This window comes from Marmota monax, unplaced genomic scaffold (assembly GCF_021218885.2).
Source record: "Marmota monax isolate L192 unplaced genomic scaffold, Marmota_monax_Labrador192_F-V1.1 WCK01_AAM20220418_F8-fsc00030, whole genome shotgun sequence".
Lineage (NCBI taxonomy): Eukaryota > Metazoa > Chordata > Mammalia > Rodentia > Sciuridae > Marmota > Marmota monax.
The window spans coordinates 5,595,153-5,618,569 of record NW_026691988.1 but is presented as its reverse complement, the minus strand read 5'-3'; the positions used below and the strand labels follow the sequence as shown (position 1 = coordinate 5,618,569).

The 23,417-nt window shown below is 37.0% G+C and overlaps 1 protein-coding gene across 13 annotated transcripts in view; it reads right to left on the bottom strand.

The window, feature by feature from the left end:
• Positions 1-23,417, bottom strand: part of Eya4 (EYA transcriptional coactivator and phosphatase 4) — a 270,189-nt gene that overhangs the window by 7,038 nt on the left and 239,734 nt on the right. For all 13 annotated transcript variants that reach the window (XM_058581339.1, XM_058581342.1, XM_058581337.1 and 10 more), the window contains 5 exons: positions 12,665-12,754; positions 7,343-7,401; positions 7,075-7,235; positions 4,194-4,308; positions 1,594-1,715 (listed from right to left, as the gene is read on the bottom strand). In XM_058581339.1, coding sequence (XP_058437322.1) covers positions 1,594-1,715; positions 4,194-4,308; positions 7,075-7,235; positions 7,343-7,401; positions 12,665-12,754 — 547 coding nt within the window. The remainder of the gene's footprint in view (positions 1-1,593; positions 1,716-4,193; positions 4,309-7,074; positions 7,236-7,342; positions 7,402-12,664; positions 12,755-23,417) is intronic.

Below are 23,417 nucleotides of genomic sequence, written 5' to 3'. Positions count from 1 at the left end.
AGAGAAATTGTTAGTATGTTTTATTCCACTGAAAGTGTATTGAAACAACTTTAATTCCATATACATTGTCTAATCATTTCAAGTAAGCATAAACAGTCAACTGAATATATTATTATGGGAAATTTAAGTTTCACTTTGAAGATTCAATACTAAGATGTGGATTTACTCTGATACACCTCTCCTTTTTTCAAGTGGGTAGGATCTAATATGTTCATTAATTATACTAAGGATGCTGTCCAATTGGGCCACAACCTGATGACACTAGCATCCTCTGATTATACTTACAAAAATACATCATAGAATCCCTGCATGTTCTTTGCTTTTATGATACTGGCATTATTCTCTGAATTTTATTCCCAGAATGTCCATATAGCCATGGCTATTTTCGCTTTTTTTCTTAATCTCATAGTGCAGAACTCCAAAAAATACTAGCTTCAAGGGAAAAATTAAAATGATTTTTTAGACTAAATATAAGGAATAATTTAGCCAATAAAAAGGAATCTGGTCCTTAACTAAAATGTGTACTCTGGTATAAAATTATTTAAGTTGTCAAAAAGCAAAATCATATTCTCTATATGAATCTTGCTAGCATACATACATACATTTATATGAAAAGAATGCCTGGGGTTGGGACCTGGGCTCTGAATTGTAGTGCTATGACAACGTAGCATTTGCTTTCTGAAAGCTTGGCTCACTTGAACTGTCCTCCGGAAACAGCTGCAACTGGGGGCTCCTTGTGCCAGCGCCAATATCAGCCCTCCCAAAGGCCCAGGGAAGGCTATTTTTGGTGGGGGATTTTAGGATTTTAAACTTCTCTTGTCAAGGTGCCAAAGCCCAAGTCTGTTGACCTTCAGGGCACATTACACAACCTATTTATTTTCCCAGGCATTTCCTTGACAGACAGTGGAATACATGTGCTGTTTTAACTCTTGTAAGATGGACTTGATGAAGTTTTTGAACATACATTAGAAGTCTGACTCTGCAGAATACCCTTGAAGTCAAAGATGGCTCTACCTACAGATATAAACTAAATAAACAAGTTGTAGTCCTTGGGCTGCTACTATGTATTTTTGGAAATGTGGATTCTGGCCAATGATGTATTAACAATATTCCAATTATGTTTTCTGATTCATGAAATCTTCATTTCTTTCTGGATTTTTTATTTTGGATCCTAGTTGAATCTATGTGAGACTCTCCTGTAATGACAAAATCACTTTTTTATTTTAGATCTGGATTCCTGCACATGCAAGGAGGCAATAGTATATCCCATACCAATTAGACTATTAAATATTATGGATGGCAAGATTATATATTATTTAGATAGCATGTTCTGTAATATTCTATGAAATATATGGAATGAATCAGAACTACTGAGATCCTGAATTGATTATCCAAAAATGCTCATAAAATTTACACGTGTGTAATGAGTTGTATGCAGGGTATCTTGTTATGAGAACTTTGTCCATTTTGCTTGATATTCTAAAATTAAAATTGATGGAAAGGAAACCATGCAAAGACATTCATTAAGAACTACCCCCCGCCCAAGCACAGATGTAAGCACATTCCATACAAAATTTAAAAGAATTTCCTTACCTATTTTAGTTGCACTGTAAATATTCTCAATGGGGAAAGCACCTCCTAAGCTATAGAGCAGAACCTTTGCAAGTGCTGGGATCAGCTGGGTCGTCGTTACCAAGACATTTACACAATTACTCCTGAAATAAGGAGGAAATATCTGTATATGTATCTGTTTTCTAACACTAAATAACTTCTAATAGCACAGATTTAAAATTGTTATTGTGGTCTCTAAATTCTATAATAAATGGCCCCTTTTGATAGTCAACAGTCCTTGCCTATTACCAGACATTCCCCAAATAATGACAGACTATTAAAAATCATGCACAACCATCACTAAACTGTGACACTTAAGTTCTATATAATATTTTGTTAGAAAAAAGATGCTATTCAAGGTCATATGTAGATAAATGCTACAGAATAAAATCATGGTGAGAAAACAAAACTAAGGATTTTCAACTTTAGAGATACAGTTTTGAAATGAAGTATCTATTTATACTATGGAATATGTGGAGTTATATCACCTTGTTTTTAACTACAAACACTGTATGAGTTTGTGTATGTGTTTATAAGACAGAATTTGTAAAAAAAAAAAAGACAAATATAAGGAAGAATATGAAAAGTAAAGCTTCAATTATTAGTCACCAGCGATAACCACTTTCTCTGTTTTTTGAATTTATTTTCATTGTTTGTTTGTATATATATTTTCTCATTCAGATCATACTATATATGCAAATTGTTACTTTCTTTCCTTCCTTTCTTTCCTAAGCCTATCAACTTATTCCGTACCTCCCATTTTCCAAGAAAACAAAATAGGTGGGTGTACCATATATTTTTTTCATTTTTTTAACTTTAAAAAAAAATTTTACTGTATATTTTTGAAGTCCAGTTTTGATATTTAACATGGCTTTCAATTTTTCAATGTTATAAATAATGCTTATTAAATTTCTTCTACACCTTGTATTATTTCTTCCAGTTGATAGTCACAGAAGAATAAGGGTCAGAGGGTAAATTCAAAAAAAGTACATGTTTTTTTTTTTCTGTAATTCCTGACATTTTGTGAAGACTACAATAAGATACTATATGTAGATAGCTTAGAAAATTTCATAGTATTTGACTATTCAACATGTATTGATTTTTTCTCCATCCCTTCTTTTTTATGCCTGTATTTTTTAAAATAACATATGAATATATTATACAAACTATATACATACATATATGTGTATATATATTTTATATATCTGTGTGTGTATATATATAAAATATATATATACACACACATATACATATAAACCTATACGATAATGAAACAATCTGTTTTTTACTATCTAGAAGACATCTTTTAGAAATGATAAAAGCTTTTGACCTCCTCCTCAGAGAAATGCACATTCCACTACCCATGGCAGTTTCACGGGTTCAGGAGCCTCATGTCCCTGCCGCACTGAGTTTTGGTCTTCATATCAGCAGTTACAGAAAGTAACAGGCAGCAAGTCCCATTTTTAAGCAGCTTCAGTTGTTTGACACTTCTTCCTTACATTGTATTACTCTGTCCTGTCCTAGGATCCCACTCATTCCAACTCTTTATAGACACAGAGAATAGTCTAATTGATCTTCCACCTAACATCTTGAACTGCTAAAATAGACCGCTGTGTTCCACGTGTGACTGTTCTTCCCACAAGCTCTCTGGCTGCTCTAACAGTTGTTTTCATGTGATTCCTGCAGCTCTGCTCCCTGCTACCCCCAACTGCCACCACCATTTAGACTTTCTGTTCACAGTGCAGTTCTTGATCATTTCCAAGGGTCAGAAGCCATGTGCCAGGCTTGACACATACTTTCAAGTTCTCAATACCAGATTCTCATTTTACTTGGCCAAGATTTTTATGTATCTTCAATCAGTCCAAATAATATCTCTTTCTGTATATGTTCTGTTACCCACATATTTGCTAAGCTTGCTTTTTTTTTTTACTTATTCATTAAAGTTGGAATTAAAACTATAGAATAGGAAAGTACAAAGATTAATCCCACCCACCAACGATCACTTTCCAGGTTCATATTACTTTACAAATTAACATTTATGGCAAATAGCTCTTCAACAACTTACAAAACTATTTAAATTTATTATCTACTTAACAAGTCAGTATGTCACTGGTAAGTTCAAACAACACAGAGATTAGAATTTTTTCAAGAGCTTTGTCTTGCTGTTTCTAGTGTACTGAAGTTATGTATGTTATCTATTATGGCCTGAAAGTCCTAACACAAGAATTTTTTTTTTCATAAACAGTACTGTCTTGTTTTTGCCATTATCCCTTGTACTCTGTCATCAAAAGAGTGCTCCCATTTTTATTATAAGTCATGTGACCTTTCTGTATGGTTATCAGTGGTTCTGAGGAGACAAAAGGAAAGATATAATCTCCTGGTTATTCTGAGAAGAAAATGTGGCTGTCCCTCAATGACACACACACACACACACACACGCACACACAGAAATCACTGGATTCAGTGAACTAATTCCTCTGAACTCCAAATTAGCCTAGAAATTAATTTTTTAAATCTATGTTGTGCTATTAGACCTCAGTCTTCCATATAATTAAAATAGAAAGGGCACTGATCCCACTTACCTAGTACTAATAATTGATAAAGACTTTAGTGCATTTGTTAGCCAGGAATCTGTCAGGCCTTCAATTTCTGCCCTTAACTGCAGCCACGCATCCCTCTTGGCAGGGCCAAGGAGTCCTGCAACATCAAAAGCAAGACAGAGTCAGGAGCTGAATATATCCACAAGAATATAAGTTTGGTGTCCCTTCTCTCTGGCATTGATAATTTTTATTTCAATTATATCAAAATGGAAAGACAAACACACATATCAATATTGATCTTCATTTCAGAACTGATTATTCACTCACTCATTCATTCAATGAATATCTACTAGACAACATCTAGGGGTCAGGCACTAAATTAAACAATGGGGACAGAACAGTGCAAGAGTGGCCCCCAGTTTCTGCCATGTCTGGGCATCTGCCACCAGAAGATCTTCTCAGCCCCCAGGCATGAGTCCCACTCCAAGAGGCTGGAACCCATTGGGTCTGGAGGAGTGGTGGGCTCCAACAGCCTTGGGTGACAAACCTCAAATATTATGGTTGCCTAAAGAGGTTTAGCTTCTCAATAATCACAATCATTTCCACTGTGAAATAGAAATAGTGGCATTATCATACATAGCAATTAGAATTTTTCTAAAAGTAGTGCTAGCACTATTATACTTTGCTTTTTTTTTTTTTTAAATTAAAACCTGTGTTTGCAATCCTGAAATATATAGCACTTTATAGATAATGGTGGAAAATTACATTGATGTTATGATAAGAAGTAAGCATGCTAATTTTTATTTTCAAAAGATGCAGCCTTTGTTTCATGATAAAACAAAATTAAATAAAATCCAGACAAAAGGGAGGTTTCTGATTTAAATTGTATTTCAGAATCCTGGGAGCTCAAATACAGGTGGACGATTTTTAAAGTAAAATTTAAACTTTCAAGCAAGTCTTACTTGTCCTCATTGTAATAAAGAAATACTGATGTATGACGGAAAATGGACTTTTATGTGGCTTCTTAAAACTTTCTAAGACAAAAGATTATTTATTTGCTGTCTTATTGATTTTAAAATAATTTTAATAATACTCTAAAAGGGATATTATTCGACTCCCTTTAAGAAGTCAGAAAATAGTTATCATTCAGGTATGTCATTCTTTTCTTCTTTTCTTTATTTTTTATTTTCTTTTATTTATCATTTTAAAAAAGTTTTCATGTTTAAGTAACTTCTTTTTTTTTATTAGAGCTTCATAGTTTTACATAATAATTGGGTTCATTCCAGCAAACTCACACATGCATAGAATTCAATTTCAGATCCTCTCCCTTTTCTTTCCCTCTTTCCCCTTCTATTGTCCCCTCCAGAACTTAATCTTTATGCATAGGTAGAAAGAACCAATCAAATATAAATAAATAGACTAGCGAAAGGAAGTCTAGTAGAGGAAGGAGAATGGTATATTTACTTTAAAAATAAGCATATTACCTACAATTGATTTTAACTGGATATTCCATTTATTTGATTTTACAAAAGTGTCTTATGACCTGGGCACAGTGGCACACACCTGTAATCCCAGCAGCTCGGGAGGCTGAGGCAGGAGGATCACGAGTTCAAAGCCAGCTTCAGCAATTTAGTGAAGGCCTAAGTAACTCAGTGAGGCCCTGTCTCTAAATAAAATATATTACAAAAAGGGCTGGGGATGTGGCTCAGTGGTTAAGTGCCCCTGGGTTCAACACACACACACACACACACACACACACACACAATCTTGTGAAGAGCATTGGAGTGAATTGGGAAACAGGAATTACAATCTAGAACTCTGGCCAGGTAGGACTCTGCAGAGTCTTCAGGATCCAATTTCCTATTTGGAAATGAAGGTCTCCACTGGTTCTAACATTAAAATTATCTATGGTTCTACATTGTTTTGTTCTCCTATAGTTCTGAGTACTCATTGAGCATCTATAATGAGCTTTAGTACTGGACAGATACAACGTGAAACAAAACACAGCCCTGCCCTCAGGATGTGCATGCATGGATGTGAGGTGCATATTATACATGGAATTTCATTTACTACACTGTATTCTATGACAAATATGAATATACACAGGTGTAGTATGCATGCATATATTTAGTTGCATCATTCCCTTTTGGATTTTGGATTATGATCTTCAAATATAATTTCTTTTATAAGAAAAGAGAAACAAATACCCTGTGAGAAGAATTTTACATGATCTCATAACTAATACTAAGAATCTTGTTGACCTAAAATTAATCTCAATAATACAGAACACACAGGTTTATTACATACAGAAACATATGTGGATCTTAGTTTTGATATCACTCCAAGACATATGGATGAGGGGGTTGGGGATATAGCTTAGTTGGTAGAGTGCTTGCTTCACATGCACAAGGCCCTGGGTTCAATCCCCAGCACCGCCGAAAATAACAACAACAACAACAACAACAAAACCACATATGGATGAATATAATATGGTTTAGATATTAACTACAGAGTATTTAAACTTTAAAAAATCATGATAATCTAAGTTAACACTATACCGTATGTGGGAAAGAGATACTATCAGATAATGTGATTTTTTTCAAAAGGAAAAAATAGACTTGTTGAACATTTTTGAAATGATACGACTCTTTATATGTGTTCTAACTTAAATACCCTGCTGCAAATCTTGTCCGAACATTTGAGTACACAGTTTCACAAAGAATGCCCAATTCTTTGACAGAGGAGTTTTATTCTGTAGTTAAAATTTCCCCAACAATTCTAAGAAACTAAAAATTCAGGATGAAAGTTATTCAACATGAACTTCTGCAGCTTTATTTTACAGTATCACCATCTCTACCACGGACTGCGGCTGAATCTACCTATTCCCATGGTGCCCTTATTAGATGAAATAAGACACACATACCTCCAACATTGTTCTTGTAGGTGTTATATAATTCTTTCACTCTTCTGTAACGAAAAGCCAACTTCCTCATCCAGTCCACTCCTCCTCTCACACCTGTTGGCAAACAAAGGTTTGCACTACTTGCAGCTGCATGGAAGCCATCAGTTGCAAAACTGTAGGTACTGCAACACCCAAAATACATTAAAAAGAAATAAAAGAAATAATTACATGTGCAAAACTCCATAGCCGAATTTCTGTAGGAAACAGCATACTGAAAGGCACGGCTTACCTTAAGTCTTGTCCATTATCATCAGAGGAAACATCATCTATATGAACTTGATCACATTCCTGTTAAAAACATGAGAGATGTTACTTGTTTTCACATGACACTTGTTACCATGTGACACAAAGGTGTCCATTGTTCCTTGTGATTAGCCTATGGCCAGAAGATGGCAGCATTTGCCCATCCATCCCACCAATCCTATGCTTATTCTTTTTTTGCTGGGAAATGGTACCTTTTCTACTCTGTAAAATTGAAATCCAGAGGCATAACATAAGAAAGGTTCTGAAAACATGTAGCATGAGGGGTTTTGTAGACCAATTTACAAAATAAGTTTAATCTTCAAATCATCGATTAGGAATGAAGATTTACCACCCTACTTGTGCTATAAACTCCAAGGAAAATATAATTCAGGTTAGTATATCCACATAATATTGACCTGACTTGAAGTTAGCATATACTCAGAAAAAGTAGGTGTTGGGATTTGATTCCTTTTTGCTAAGAGTCTTGTAATATCTTCAAATAATCAGAAAAGGTAAAGTGAAATATTATATGATCTGAAGGTGAAATGTGGATAAGGAATTTAAAATACCAAACTCTGAGAAGAATAAATCAAGAATTAATAATAATATATTATACCTTATAATAAGTAAATAACCCCAGACTAGACAGGGATTAGCCTTTGGGGCCTCTTTTATCTCCCCCAAATTAATTAATCATATTCACAGATTCTGACTCTGCATGATATTTTACCATTCAAAATCTCTCTCTCTCTCTCTCTCTCTCTCTCTCTCTCTCTCTCTTTAAATCATTACATTTCAAAATAGGCCATACTAAGCAAAGGCTTTACAGGTGTTATTCAAATTCATTATGGGATAGGAAGTATCCGTAGTCAAATACTTAATGTCTAGTCTCTAGCTGTCTACATAGCACATATCATCCTGTTTCGTTGACTTGGGCTTCTTTTAAACCATAAAACTCAGTGACAGGGCCTAACAATACAATTTTGTTATGGAAATTGAAATTCTATACAATAATTTTAAAAGTTTAAAAGATTTACATAAATTATGGGGTTATATTATTTTAAATTAATTTTTTTGGTCCTGGAGATTGAACCCAGGTACACTCTACCACGGAGCTATATCCATGCCCATCACCCCATCCCCCCCCCCCCTTTTTTTTTCCAGTTTGGAGACAGGATCTCCATGAATTGTCCAGACTGCATCAGCCTACCCACTATCTGGGATTGCAAGCATGTGCTGTGCCACTGTGCCTGGTTAATAATTTTCTTAAAAATCTCTCTCTACATTCATAGGGAAGGGCTCAGAAAACCTCCCTGAGCATGGTCGTTCACTCAACAGAATATAATCTCATTTCAGGCATAATCAGGAAGAAAATAATCACTTAAGAATTTTTCTTATAACAAATGGCCAAAGTCTAGACAAATGATAATTCTTATTGGATTTCTGCAATCATTTAAATTTTCTCATACAAAGTACGATGATATAAAAGAGTAATATTCTAAATGATGAAGACCTTAAGGAGACAATTACATCAAGAGTGGAGGGAAGGTGGTGGGAGGGCAGAGGCTGCCTAAGCTGTGTTCAAACAGACATTTTAACAGGCATTTTGAACAGGCATTTTGAAACACCCTATTTCAAAAGGATGCAGATCAAACAATAACTAAGCGGCATTATGCTTCCAGAAAAGTCTAGGTCAGAGTCTAGGTAGAGATCCTACCAGTTATCATGAAAGATGGAAATAAAGTTCTCCCAGAACGTGGGCACACCAGAGTACTTCTAGAAGATGGAATTATTTCTTATTCAGGGATGGCGATGTTCTTAGCAAGTATGTTGATTAAGCTGAACCACTATCAAAACGGTATCATATAATGTTGCCCACTCCACTAGGTTCTGAAATTTTTCTTTGTGTAAATGATTTCCCTGTCTTTCTTTTGTAATAAACTAATAATATCCCCGGGGGAAACGTATCTTTGTGAATTACTCTGGGTAATCAGAAGTTATTTTTATATTTAATACTCTCTCATCTAATTTTTAGAGAAATTCCTCTGACATTTCGGGGATTAACTCACATGATTAATATGTACATAGGTTTCCCAAAAAATTATTATTTACTCCTGAGGACAACAGTATATCAAACTTATTGGACCACGTACTCTATATTTGAAGTTATGTCTGAGGTTTTTCCAAATCTAACTTCTTTTTAAATTTATGCCTAGTTAACTGTGCCTGTTGACTCTGGACTGTTGCCTAAGGATTACAGTCCAGTGAAAGAAACTTGAACTTCAATTACATTTTTAGGAAAAACTAAATAACCGTTCTTCAATTAGTTTTCATTCTGAGGAACTATGTAAGAATCCTTTTGGCCCAAACCTGACATATCTAAAAACGTTATCATGATTTAACAAATGTTAGTGGAAGACCTTAACTTTTTGATATAACTCTAGTGTTAATCTTAAATGTTTTGTCTTCTAAGGTAACCACAGAGTTGTCACTACTATTTTCCAGTTAAAATCCACAGCCATTTTCTCTCACTTTTGTGATCCCAACCTCTCTGGAGCATTCTTTTTGAGAAATTATTCTAACCTGAAGAACATTTTATTGAAACAGAATTCTCTTAGGGGGAGTGCCGTAAGCTTTGCCTTCTGTGCAGTTAGGCAGGATGTAGCAAACTATTACTAGGATTTAAATTGGTATCTTTTAAGGAATTATGAGACAAGCAGCTGCCACTACATATGTTGCTGTACATGTTGAAGAATTTGAGTCTCAAATTAGACTTTTAGGTTAAAAAAAAAGGCCCCAAAAGATTAAATATACAAGAATAAAAAGCATAATAAGCTAAAGGTGGAGTTACTCTCTTGTAGAAGCAGACATAATTTAATTCCAGTTAAGGAACCTTTGCAATCTTTGGTTTTAAGATGTTTATGGAAATGAAAAATTGTGCGAAAATAAAGTTGCTTTCAAAGTCAGAAGCAGACAGATTGTGGGTATGTTAACTGCACTGAAAAACCCTGAAAGCTATTGTTTAGATTTCATTTCATTAGTGCTTGTTTATTTCACTTAAGTTAGTAATAAATTTTTAAGTATCCTTGGTCACTTCATCTGGATGTGCAAGAATGTATGTGCACATACATAATGAGAGTACAATCATTTTACATACACAAGTATTTTATTGATCAAGCATAATATTGTTAAATATTATGTTGTTTCTGGGTTTAAGTCAAATAGAATTTTTCTCACATCCTAAAACACAACCAGAAAGAGCAGAGTGAATAACAATATTTTCTCGGTTACTATTTCTACCGGAGATTCTGCCAGACAGTAAAAGAATACATTTTAACATAGTGTTTTATCTTGAATAAGAAAGTCTTAAAACACCTTAGAGGATCACTACATGTTTTTAATGTACCAATATTCATTTCAAAATTGCTAAAGATATTTACAAATTCATCGTGTGCTACTTTTACCTTCTCACTTCAGTGTCTGGCTAAAAGTTGAACAGTATATTTATTTCATCTGGTTTCTAATGTGCCAATAAAAAAGCTAAAACTTCATTTATTCTAGTAAAATAAATTAAGCAAATTAGATAAATGTTATAAAACTTGAATAAAACCACATATAATTTCTTACTTCTTTTTACAGTCCTGAAAGAGCTAACCATCTTAGAATCTTCTTTAGAATGAAAGTCCTCCATATTAACAACAGGAAAACTGATCTAAAAAGTTCACTGTATATAAAAAAATTCAAGTTCCAAAAAGGTCCAAATGTGTTTCTCATTAACAGATACATGTAAAAGCATTCTGTATACTGGACAGTAATAAAGTAGCTGGATTAATTTAAATCGGATTTTAGGGAGGTGATTATTTCTTATTACCTAAAATTGGAAAACATGCGTACAAATATTGATCTTTCATATTGCCCATTAAAAAAAAATAAAGCCTCTTTAAACAGTCATTTTATTATCCAATAAAACTACTGACTCACTGCAGAGAGAGCAACAGTGAATGGCCATGGTATAGTAGATTTTCAGCACATACATTTGTGGGTTACATTGAGTCACTCGCTTTTAGTCTCATGTCTCAAATGTAACTAAATCTGGATTTAAGACCTTGTCAATGTTAAAAACTTATTTAAGTCATTTACTGAAACTTGGCTTTTCTTTCTCACAAACTTTTTAAAATTTCAGCACAGTAGGGGAGCAGAAATATATTCTCTGTTGCCAAATCTGCTTTAAAACCCTAGTTCAACTACTTAGCTAGCAGGTAATCCTGGACATGACTTTTATGCTGTGGATCCTACAGTTTTTTTCCCTGCAAAAGCAGTGCAATACCGGTATTTATTTCAAAATCTTGTCAATTAATAAATGGAAGGTCCAACATAAAAAAGTCTAAAATTAGGTGAGATTTAGTAATAATAATCTTCTCCTTTCATAATGTGATTATAGATAAAGACTTTCATTGTGACACCATGAGATAAAAAGTAAATTTTAACAGGTCATTTAAAAAAAAGAAAGAGAAATCACTATTTTAGCATAATTGTAACTGCCAAAGTAACACTCTTGCCCACTGCCAAACTATTTAATTATTTCAGTTTCTATTGTCTGGATGCCTAATATCCCAGCTTGTTAGCTGAGATTATAGTTAGATACTCAGAGGCTGGTTCTCTTTGCCCTTTCATTTTGTTGCTTTTATTTTCTCTTCTTTGTTATTTAGACATCATGTTGCAGGCTGAGGTTGGGAAATGAAAAAAATAATTTGAGAAAAGAAAAAAAATGTATTTAAACTCATCAGATGTAATATGTAGGTAAGTCCAGCACTGTTTTTATCTAGAACAGGAGAAAATGCAGAATGATACTGTTGTCCAAAAATAGGGGGGTTCAAATTATCTGCAAAATTCAGTGATCCATGCTATTAGCATTAAGAGTGTCTGTGAACATTGTCTAGTGATGATTGCAAATAGTGTCCTCAGTGGTCACCTGAAAGGCTAGGGATGCTGAGTCTAAAGGTGCCAAAGGGTTGTGGTTAAAATATTAAAAGAACTAGGAGCACCATGTGAGGTGTTTGGTACAGGCCAGCAAAACAGAGCATCTCCTGTTCGTGGAAACTTTTTTCTTAATGTGTGCTAGTACATATGTGTCATTCATGAACACAATTTTGCTTAAAGATCATGCTTGTACATACAATTTTTTGTCTTGACAAGAACTTTATAGTTCTCTTAAGCTATGTATTTATCTTTCAGTTTTCTGCACATATAAAACCATCTAAGAGTTTTAGTGTTGGAAACAATCATTCTTACCTTTTAAAATTCTTACCTCTAAATCATTAAAAAACAAATGTGTATCAGCAAGATTAAAGATCATTTCCTCCATTCGGAGTCCAAGGGTTACAGCCATGGGAGGGTCCTGAAAAGAAAATGCACACATAATGAGGTAAAATTTCAGAAAGCACAATTTTCATTAAAACATTTTAAGTGCATACTAGTGTGTGAGTGTGTGTGTGCGCGGGGTGGGGGCAGGGGGCGGGGTGTGAACTATGGACTTTTACTGAAGATTCACACACTTCCTAGCATGGAGGGGAGAATAGAGGTGGTGATAGTATAAAAATATATAATCAGATAGTGAAGCCAGCAGTCAGTACAGATAGGTAAATTGAGTCAAGTCACATTGAGTCAGGCCAATTTTGAGTGAGTCCTCAGAAGTTGGAGACTGTCCCCTGAGGAATTGAAATGTTAATTCCTTTAGAGTTCTTCCTAAACCCGCCCCAGCTCCAACCTGTTGCTAAGGTAACTTGTCTCAGGAATTGCCCCTCCCTACAGGGAGCGACATCCTGCCCTTCCCCCTTCAGCCCACCTATTTCCCACCTTTTGGCCCTCCACGGAGCATTCCTGGGCCTAGTCACTCTATGCAGAAAGGAGAAAGATAAGGGGAAGAGGGGAAGAGAACAAAGGAAGCCTAGGACAGATAAAAAGGGCAGACCACCTCACTTCTAGGGATACCAGGATACCAGTTATGGCCTCCTTTCTCCTGGGAGAAAGGGAGAAGTCTATGTTACCCCTTTTTAAACAAACCCTGCCTTAATGATGCTTGCCTTGGTGTGCTTCTCTAATGTTCAAACTCTAATGTTCAAACTCTAATGTTCAGACTGACATGTGGGGTCACTGATAATGGGCGGTATCAATAGAAGGAAAAAGTTTCATGTTCAATCAAGCAGAGAGATGAAAAATTGTGCTCTACATATGCAATAGGAGTTGTAATGCATTCTCCTATCATATACCACAAATTAGAATAAAAAAATTTAAAAATTAATATTTATTGTAGATTTCAATACAGCCAGAAGGAAGGATTTTGAATGTTTCCAACACAAAGAAATGATAAATGTTTGTGAGATAATGGATAAAATACTTACTGATTTGATCATTTCATGTTGTATACAGATATTGATATACACACTGTAAAATGTGTATGATTATTTTGTGTTCTTTTTGGGATATTACATATATGTATATGCAGATTTTCAATTATCCAAAAAGATGGATCTTTCCAAAGGGTTAAGAGACACCATATGTACAGATACATCTGTGAAGTTAAATACATGTCGAGCTGACTCAGGACACATTTTCACCTAAAGCTCTTCTTGAGAGGAGGCTGAAGAAAGCCACAGCCAGTTCATGACACAATTTACATCATGTCCATGGAAAGTCTTTTGGAGAAAGGTATTGGGTGACTTGTTAAGGAATGGGACAAACTTGTAACAGAGGAAAAGGCTTCCCTTTGAGAATGGTGACAATCAGAACTAGGAGATAGAACTAGGAGACTGAGAGGTTGAGGGGATGTTTGTAGGGTTTGAGCAGAGACTATGCTAAAATGGGAAGGGAGGAAGAAGTGGCAGAGGATGGTACAACCAGGACTTAAGCAGGAGTTGCATTTTGATCAACAGGATGAGTCTCCATCTGAATATGTGTGCAGTTTGGTTTAACTTGCATCTCACTAGGGCTGAAGAGAGAAGGTGGAGGACAACTAAAAGAGCATTCATTCCCTAAAGTAATACAGGTAGAAAACATATGCTTTGGGGAGCTTATGAAAATTAAAGAGGTTAGTGAGGAGTCAAAAGGACTCAAGATTTTGGTTGCAGCAATCAAGGTCTTAAACAGAGACAAGGGGCTGAAAATTAGGACCAGGATTGATCCTTTACCAAGTTTCACTGCAGCTGAACACCTGGCACCAAATGATGTAAGACTTTGGGAAGTAAGGGGAGTTTAGAGATTGGATAGGAAAGTAATTCACGCACAAACACTGTGATAAATTGACCACAGTTGGAACCATTGCTGAAGGAGAAGAGCTATAGGTATGACTCTGGAGATACAGAAAGGAGACAATCTGGACGGGAATGAATCCTTAGAATTTGAGACCAGATGGGGTGTGCACATGCAGAAGGATCTGGTTTTGAAGAAAGCTGACAAGCCTAGAAGGATACTATTGATTTTGGCTGAGAAATTATTTTGGAAGACCTCAGAGGGTGATTTGGGTTGAGTGGCCGGGCCAGGAGCCAGACTGTGGGAATTTGAGAGAAAAGAACTGAAATTGTGTTTTCAACATTCTAATAAATAGCATTTCAAGAAATGTATTTAAACAAGGAGAAATGTAATCGTAACTTTAATTTATGATAAAAAACATGCAACCCAGGCCAGGTCAAAGGATATTCATCTATACTCCAAACTAATTCTATTTGCAAGCAAAAGCAGCTCCTCATTCCATATCTGCATAGAATCAATTTTGTCCCTGTATTTCCTTCAATAATGCTACAGTGTAAACATATTTGAAGGGTCATCTTTGTATCTATAGCCATTGAAACCTAGATAATAGGAATTGCATGCTAAGAAATAGGAATTGAGAGCACAGGGATTATTGAGGTGTGTTCAGGAAAGCTAAGAATTGATATGGGAGTCCGTGGAAGGTGCAACAGTATTGATTTCAACATCTTTTCTAACATGTTGACATCTCCTTGGTGGAGATTTTTGTGGATTTTTTTTAATAGCAAAAGATTTTAGTTTCTCAAAAAAAGATGTGGATTGCTCATATGATTGATGGAACCCTGATACTGTATCCTCCAGCCAGCTTGACACCACTGCCCCAAGTTTATCTGCCCTGCCTCTGTGACAAGGCCATTTAGGGCAACACACCTAAAGATCAACAAAATTCTGTTCTATCAAAGATATTCATTCAAAACTAAAAATCAAAACATTAACTAAATCTCTTTTTGTCAAAAGGAGTTTCAGAACTCAGAAGGACCTAGGTGTTTCCTGCAAGTACAAAATTTTTATCTTCTTGTGGTTCAGGTTTTATTATTGTTTTTAATGAAAGAAGCGCTCAATTTTTTTTAATATACAATTTGTCCCCCCACTACCCCTTGTTAAAAAGGGTGTTGGTGTCTCTCTTTTTTTGGGAAGAGGTGGGCACTGGACAGGAGGAGACCGTAGAAAACTTGTAAATATTCTGCCTAGTCATGGACCCATGAACAAAATGTCTACAGAAATATCAAAAAATCATCTAATGTAATTATAGCATGAAAACATATAATTCCATTAGTGACGCTCTCTGCTTTTGAGGAATGTTCACTGATGCAAGACAACAAAACCAAGCTCCACACTCCTCTGCTGTTTCTGATGATTTCTGCCCTAGAGATATATATTTCAGATGGGAGTTCAAAAATATCTTATTTTAAAAGGTTTTCCTTCTGGAGACCAGGTTGGTGAGATTCATATCCTACGAATTGCCATTCTTTCCTTCTTAAGTTTTCAATAAAATGACTGAATTTCTTACATTCATTCCTCAAATTCTTAGCATTTACAGATCGGATTTATAGGGATGGGAGAAAATATGCAGTTCCTCTTTGATTGTTACTTCCATTGAGTCCATGATTCTGAACTATACAACTTTCTATGCTACCCAAGCAATGATAGGAAAATCCATGAAGAATGCATTTTGTGCATCTGATAAGCATGCAAACGAATATAGTTTTTTAAAAGAATGCAAGAATCCTCTAACAAGCAAGGACGGCATATGGCACGATGAAAACCGTATTTGAGCACTCCATTGGAATGCAATCCCATGGCTCTGGGAGGGCTATTCCTTTGTTTTTCAGGCTATGGTGATTCCACATCACACACCCTATCACAGCCAGCACTTACTAAGCATTTTGGCAAAATACCATGTGTTAACTAGGTAAGTTTAAGTCTGAGGTCTGTCAGAGAGTGAACTAACTATTTTACTAAAGCTTACTGAGAGCAAGCACGTTAAAGGGAAGTATTTCTTTGGCCACACCAAAGGCTTGATACAAATGAGCCAAGGACACTCATGCCACACCAGGAAAACCCTACCAGTCAGAGCTGGTGGGGATCTTATTTCTAGAGAATGCCTGGTGAGGGTTTACTTTCAAATATCTCATTTTGCTCTTTTTTTTTTTTTTTTTCCTAGCTTTCTAAGTCACTGGGACAGTTAATTCCAAGTCAGCAGATTATAGTGCCGCATTTTTTTTTTTTTTTTTTTTTTTGCTGAAGGACTCACAGACCTATGAATTTAAGGAGGACAACTGCATCTGGTGGGTGTAGCCTTACGTCTTGTAATGTTGGGCACCCTCTGTCTTGCCAAAGCTCTGCGGAGGACTTGCCAGTGCCTGCAGTCTTGCTGTTTTATCAGGCATCTGAGAGTGAAACATACTTCTGGATGTAACCCAAGTTTTAAACAGAGATGTTTGCTCATTTTCATTAGATGTTTATAGAATTACGGGCACCTTATGAATCAAGAGCTGCTGCTTTTTTTTTTTTTTTTCTGTTTAAGTGGAGTGAGTGTTGAGTTTAGGATCTCAAATGAAGTGATAGCGAAAACTTGGACAGAGGAAAAAAGTAGAATAAAATGGCACTAGCAGGGGTTTGCAGAAGCTCTGATGCGTACAAACATACGTAATAGTTCCAAAGGTTCAAAGTGTCTACACCAGAGTTTAACACAGGGCAAACTGAATTCCTGCCAATTTATCCTGTGTACTGCTTTATCAAAATATTGAAACTGTTCCCAAGACATTTAATTGAATTCGGAGAGAGAGAAAAAGAGAAAGAGAGGGAAAGAAAGAGGAAGGTGAAAAATTTGAATAGCTGTTGGCCTTTTAAATGTGTGATTCTGAGCCGGATGTCACCAGTGTAGAACCAAGCAAGGATCAAGTACGGAACTTCTCTAAATCAAAATGCTAACGCCTATTAGCCATGTTAGCGCAGAGCATAAATTGGAGCCAGATTGTCTGTCTATGGGCCTCTGCCCTGCGTTGGGCCATCAGCTGGAATTCCTCCTCTAGGGACACTCTGTAAAAATATCTCAGGAGAGGCAGCAATTATGTATTTTTAAAGAAACAGAGGGAAGACTTTTTTTTTTTTTTTTAAAGATTAAGCTCTTGGAACACTTCTTGCTTTGGGACACAAAGTACACTTGTAGACTTGCATGCACAGAGACAGACCATGTGCACACTCATCACAGAGGGTGAAAGACAGCCCAGCTCCACGCACCAAGGTGAAAATTACTCCTGGAGTTTTTAGAACAAATGAACTCTTTAAATATGTGGTAAAAGAGGAAATAAAATTCAGACGTGGATCAGGAGGGAAGCTTTGCCATTGAGATATTTGTCTGTGATGAATAAATAGTGGGCTTAAAATTCCTAGAGGGAATTGGAGAATGGCTTCAGGTACGTTTCTTCACTTATCATATATTCACCAAATGTCTACTATCTGTTAGACATTTCAAATTCTGAGAGCCAAAAAAAAAACAAAAAACAAAAAACAAAAAACAAAGACCCTTCCCTTGTGGGGTTTATATTGTTACAGGAGGAGACACTTGATAAATAGACAAAGACCAAGTAAACATAAGCATTTCAGGTGGCGATGAGGCTGTCTTGGCAGAGGCCCATGTGTGGCGCTGGGTACTGTGAAGATAATGCAGAGAAGGTCCCTCTCAGCAGGAACAGAGGCCAGGAAAAGGTGAGGGAGATGGCCAGGCCCAGAGTGACATCGGGAAGGACACAGAGTTGGAGGTAAGCATGCATTCTCTCCTGAGGGAGGAAGAGCACAGGGAAGGGAAGTGGGTATTTTAAGAAACAGTGAGCCCTCACCTGAGTCAGAGGCACAGCAAAGTCCCCAGAAAGATAAACCAAAAGGAGCACTTTCTATGGCTAGAAGGTGGTTCCTCGAACTCTGAGAGTCATTTTATGGCAACTTGGAAGTGAACAGGGAAAGAGAAAAGCAACTGTAGGAGAATATGGCTCAAGAGGCCTTTCTTCTGACAGGAATATTACTGCATGTAATTGGTGGCAGAAAGCATCCAGAAGGGGGGCCGCTGAGCCAGAGAGGTCATTTCAAGAGCAAACCAGAGCACAAAAGAGCCACAAGGAAGAAGGCAGAGTATATGGCCATAGGGCAGGAGTGCAGATTTGGTGGTTACTAAGATCAGGGAATCATTTTCTGTTTGTTCCTTCTACCAACCTCAGAAAAGGAGGAGGTTTGTATAGAATTGAAGACCTGAAGGGACAGCAGGCATGACATTGTCAGCCACGAGAGTTCATGAAGCCAGCACCCACTGGAGATGTGCGGCCACAGGCAGCTGCTGAAGGACAGGTGAAGTCCAGGATTTGATAAATAGACAAAGACCAAGTAAACATAAGCATTTCAGGTGGCGATGAGGCTGTCTTGGCAGAGGCCCATGTGTGGCGCTGGGTACTGTGAAGATAATGCAGAGAAGGTCCCTGCCTCTCAGAGTCCCTGACTCTGGCAGAGAAGCCAAGGGGTAAGGATGCAAATGAGGGGTTACAGTGATACACAAGAACTCTATGCGGGGAGACAGGTCAAAGGCAAAGCTTCTACACATGACCACCTGTGAGAAACACAGGTGAGGTTTTAGAACTCCTGCTGCCCAGGCCACACCTGAATGTCTCAGGGCAAGGACCTGTGTATCAGTCATTTTAATCATCAATTCCAGTGGACACACAGGACAAAATCAGCAGAGGACCTCTGTGGGACCTTCTGGGGTTCGCAGAGCAGCAAAAAGTGGGCACTCAACACGAAGGCAGAATCACAATCACATGCTCTGCCCCCCAGCACCTGAATCTAAATCTACAGCTTAACAAGATTGCCAGGTGATTCATGTTGACATTTAAGAAGGCCAGGTCTTACAGTTCTCATGGCAAAGGTCTGGAATGGGTAAGAAAGACCATAGCCGGCATGATCTCTGGCTTCCCAGAAGTTCAGGGTCTCCATGACTTCAAAGGACTGCAGGACTTGAGAGTCATCAGTGAGTAGAACAGTGACACAGTGTGATATCTTGGGGACTAAACTTCTCCAGAGTGAAGTTATGAACTGAATGCATTTGCCCACCTTTACCTCCAAAATGGCTACCTGTGGACTTCCGGAATCAGATGACCCTTCTGTCACCTTCTTAGTCACGTTGACAATTACCTACTAGGGATCTGGTAGAGGTGTAACACAAGCTAATTTTGCTCTGGATTAAGAGGATTTGTTCACAGCCCAAGTGTCTGATGTGAACAACCCATGGGCAACTGAACAATAGTTATTACTAAGCAGTCAGAAGCCAGGAAAGGGTCAACACCCAATTTACCTACCACCACCAGCTTCTGAGATTCCAGTCAGAAGAAAACCCAATGAATAAAACTCGTGAAAATTATAAAAATGACACTGGAATAAATATACTTCAAGGGGAATCACAGCAATAATACCTAGCCATTTAGCATAGCACAGTACTCAGAATGAAAGGAAAGGTTCGTTGGGGAGACAGACCATGGAGGAAGAGCTAGGAAACACAGGGCTGAGATAAGAAGGCAAGGGCAGAGATGGTAGAAACATACCCAGCCCAGGAAGCCTTGGGACACAGGAAGAATACTGGTTGGTAAGTTGGAAGAAAGACATGAAAGGCTGGGTGAGACATTAATTAAGAAAGAAGGACGGATGATAATTTAAGGAAACCTTGGAGAAGTTAATGATCCCCCCATCTCCCCAAGATGTAAGACTGAATGATCATAAACAGAGATAAAAGGTCTTGAAAACTTCAGAAGATCCTTTTTGAAGGTTCTTCTAGAAGTTTGGGCTTTTAAGAGACTAACGACCACTCTCTAGTATATTAATTTCAAGTTAAAAAACTTGAAGACCCTTTCACGATCTTCCCCATGCTTGCTGGACACAGCAATAGCTTGATAAGGGTGGGCTTAAATAAAAGTAAGATATCTGGCTTTAATAATGCTATCAGTTAGTGCCATTCAATCCAACAGATCAAACCCGTTCTCAAAAATATATACTCAACATAAAGCTCTGAAAGAGTCTCTGAAACTCCTTCAGACGGAATTGTAGAAATGTCACTGTCCTTGATCTGACTTATATATGTGTATGAACCGTATTTACACATATCCTATACACATACAACATGCATATACTATCAACCTCCTTGAAAAGCCAAGAAAGATACTATTGAAGTTTTGAGACTTGAAAATTCCATATTCATTCATTTTATATATACTTTATATATACTCAAAACTACATTGTAGCCACCTTGGTTACAAATAGTGTGACTTTTCCATAGCACTGAGCTGGGTATCTCACATCATAGGTTAAAATAACAGATACAAATAGAAGAAGAAAATTTCCTTAGAAAACATACAACTGCCAAAATTTCAGGTTTACTTGGAACTAAACAAAACAAGTTAACACTTATTGAATGTTTACTCTGAGGTAGGCGAAGTGCTGAGTTTTAACATAGTGACTCATTCAACCCTCATAATTAAATAATTACTTTTACTGTTCTGTTCATTTTATACAAAAGATCATGGAAACTTATAAAGGCTACCCAAAGTTACACAGGTAGTAGGAGGCAGAGCTAGAACTTGGAACCTAACTCTATTCTCCTCCAAAGCTAAACCTTCCAATTATTATGCCTGGAGGGGATCGTGGGTGTAGCATTAACTCTGCCATAAGACACTTGATTAATTCTCATGGCACCCTAATAATTCCCACAAGTCATAATTATTTTCATGACTATTCTGCTATTCAGATATGTGAGTATGTATAGGTTATTTAATATAAAAGTAATCAATTGATTTACCCAGATGAACATATCACTTCCTGAGTTCTGCCCTTATATAAGATGTAATCTGAAATGAGCAAATAGTTAGAGGAACTTGAACTTTTATTACATATCATAAGGCAGCTGTCCACTTTTCCTTCAGCCTTTTCTCTGACCTGGGATATTTCCCTTGTATCCTTACTATGGAATAACTTCAAAAAAAAAAAATCATAGCTTCAGAGCACATGATACATTAATGCTCCAAAATAAACCAAATCCCTAAAGCACAATTAATTTAGCTTCCCCCTTCCATGAAAAAAAAGGAATCACTGCAACTTAGGTAAAATAATGTATAATTAATCAGGGAATAGGGGTAATCTTCACAAACTCTAACAGATGATGGATGACTCCTGGTCTACATCCTGTCAAATTTACAAACTCCTATTTTAGATTTTTGCAGTGATGAGAACTGTACGTGCCAACTGGTGCTCAGCTGCAGAACCCATTACCAGCCTCCCAAGCAGCAGAGCTCAAATGCTCATGTCCTTCATTTGCCATTTTAGTGCACATCCAGGAATAGTTCTGCCCAGAAGAGGGAGTGTTGACAACCAACAGAGTTTAAAAGTGATAACATATTAGAAAGATCCTTGGACAAGTCACATTATTTCCAAAACTATTTTTTAAGTTAATACACAAAAGTCAGTTATTACAAGATGATTTATGAGTACAATGGCATTCCTAAATGATTTTGTTCCCTGAGTTTTATTTTTATAGGGGGGAGAAAAAAATGAGACCAAAAGGGTATAGAGATTAAGACCATGTCAAAGAGAGGGAAGTACCAACTGGCTGTGCCACTTACAAACTGTGTAACAAAGTATCAATGACATAGGGTGGTGGTGAAAGCCAGGGGGATAATGCATTTAGCAGGATACTTGGTGAAGTGCCCCATATGCTGAGAGGTCAAAAATGGTACTTATTATTACCCACTATTGAAAAGTGGGGGAGAGAAAGAGAGACAGCCAGGTAGGTGGGTAGGTGTTTTAATTTCAGGCCAGGGTTTACATGGTTGGTGTGTACATCCTCAAGTCCTCTCTCTCCATATTTTAGCCCATTGCAGTAACCTTTTGTGCACAGTGAGAGTAAAAACTGACCTCCAGCCTGTCTGAAAACATCTATCTGCCTTGAGTCATTTCTCATTTGAGGAAAGAATGTGTATTATTACTTAAGTTTCTCTGACCAGGGAGGTAGATGATGGTTTTCATAGCCAAGTATCACTTTTATATATTTACATTATTTCACTTAATCTACACAAGAACTCCAGGGAGGGAACGGACTACAAACATGGGTTCGGAGGTCAAGTGGCTTCACTTGGGCACATCCAGGAACATCTTCTGACGTCTAGCTCAGTGCTCCTTTCGCTGTGTGACTGCCTTACAGACAGCCCAAGCTCTGGAAACCCTTTGCAGTGATTGAGAATGGTGGGGGAGGGAATTGGCTGAGTGGGGGAAATGAGATCTCTCTAGTCCTTCACCTGTTCCTTTCACCTAGAGCTGCTCTGCCCTTAGGTGTGTTTTGAATAAAAATGCTCTGTTTGGTACATTATGTGTATAAAGTGTCCTCTGGGTTAATATTCAGAATATATAAAGAACTCAAAAAACTTAACACCAAAAAAATCCCAATTAATTAATTAATTGGCAAATTAATTAAGCAGACACTTCTTAAAAGAAGAAATACAAATGACCAACAAATATTTGCAAAGAATGTTCAGCATCACTAGGACCTAGGGAAATGCAAATCAAAACTAGAGACTTCATCTCACACCAGTCAGATGGTAATCATCAAGAATGCAAACAAGGGGCTAGGGATGTGGCTCAAGCGGTAGCGCGCTTGCCTGGCATGCCTGCGGGCCCGGGTTCGATCCTCAGCACCACATACAAAACAAAGATGTTGTGTCCGCCAA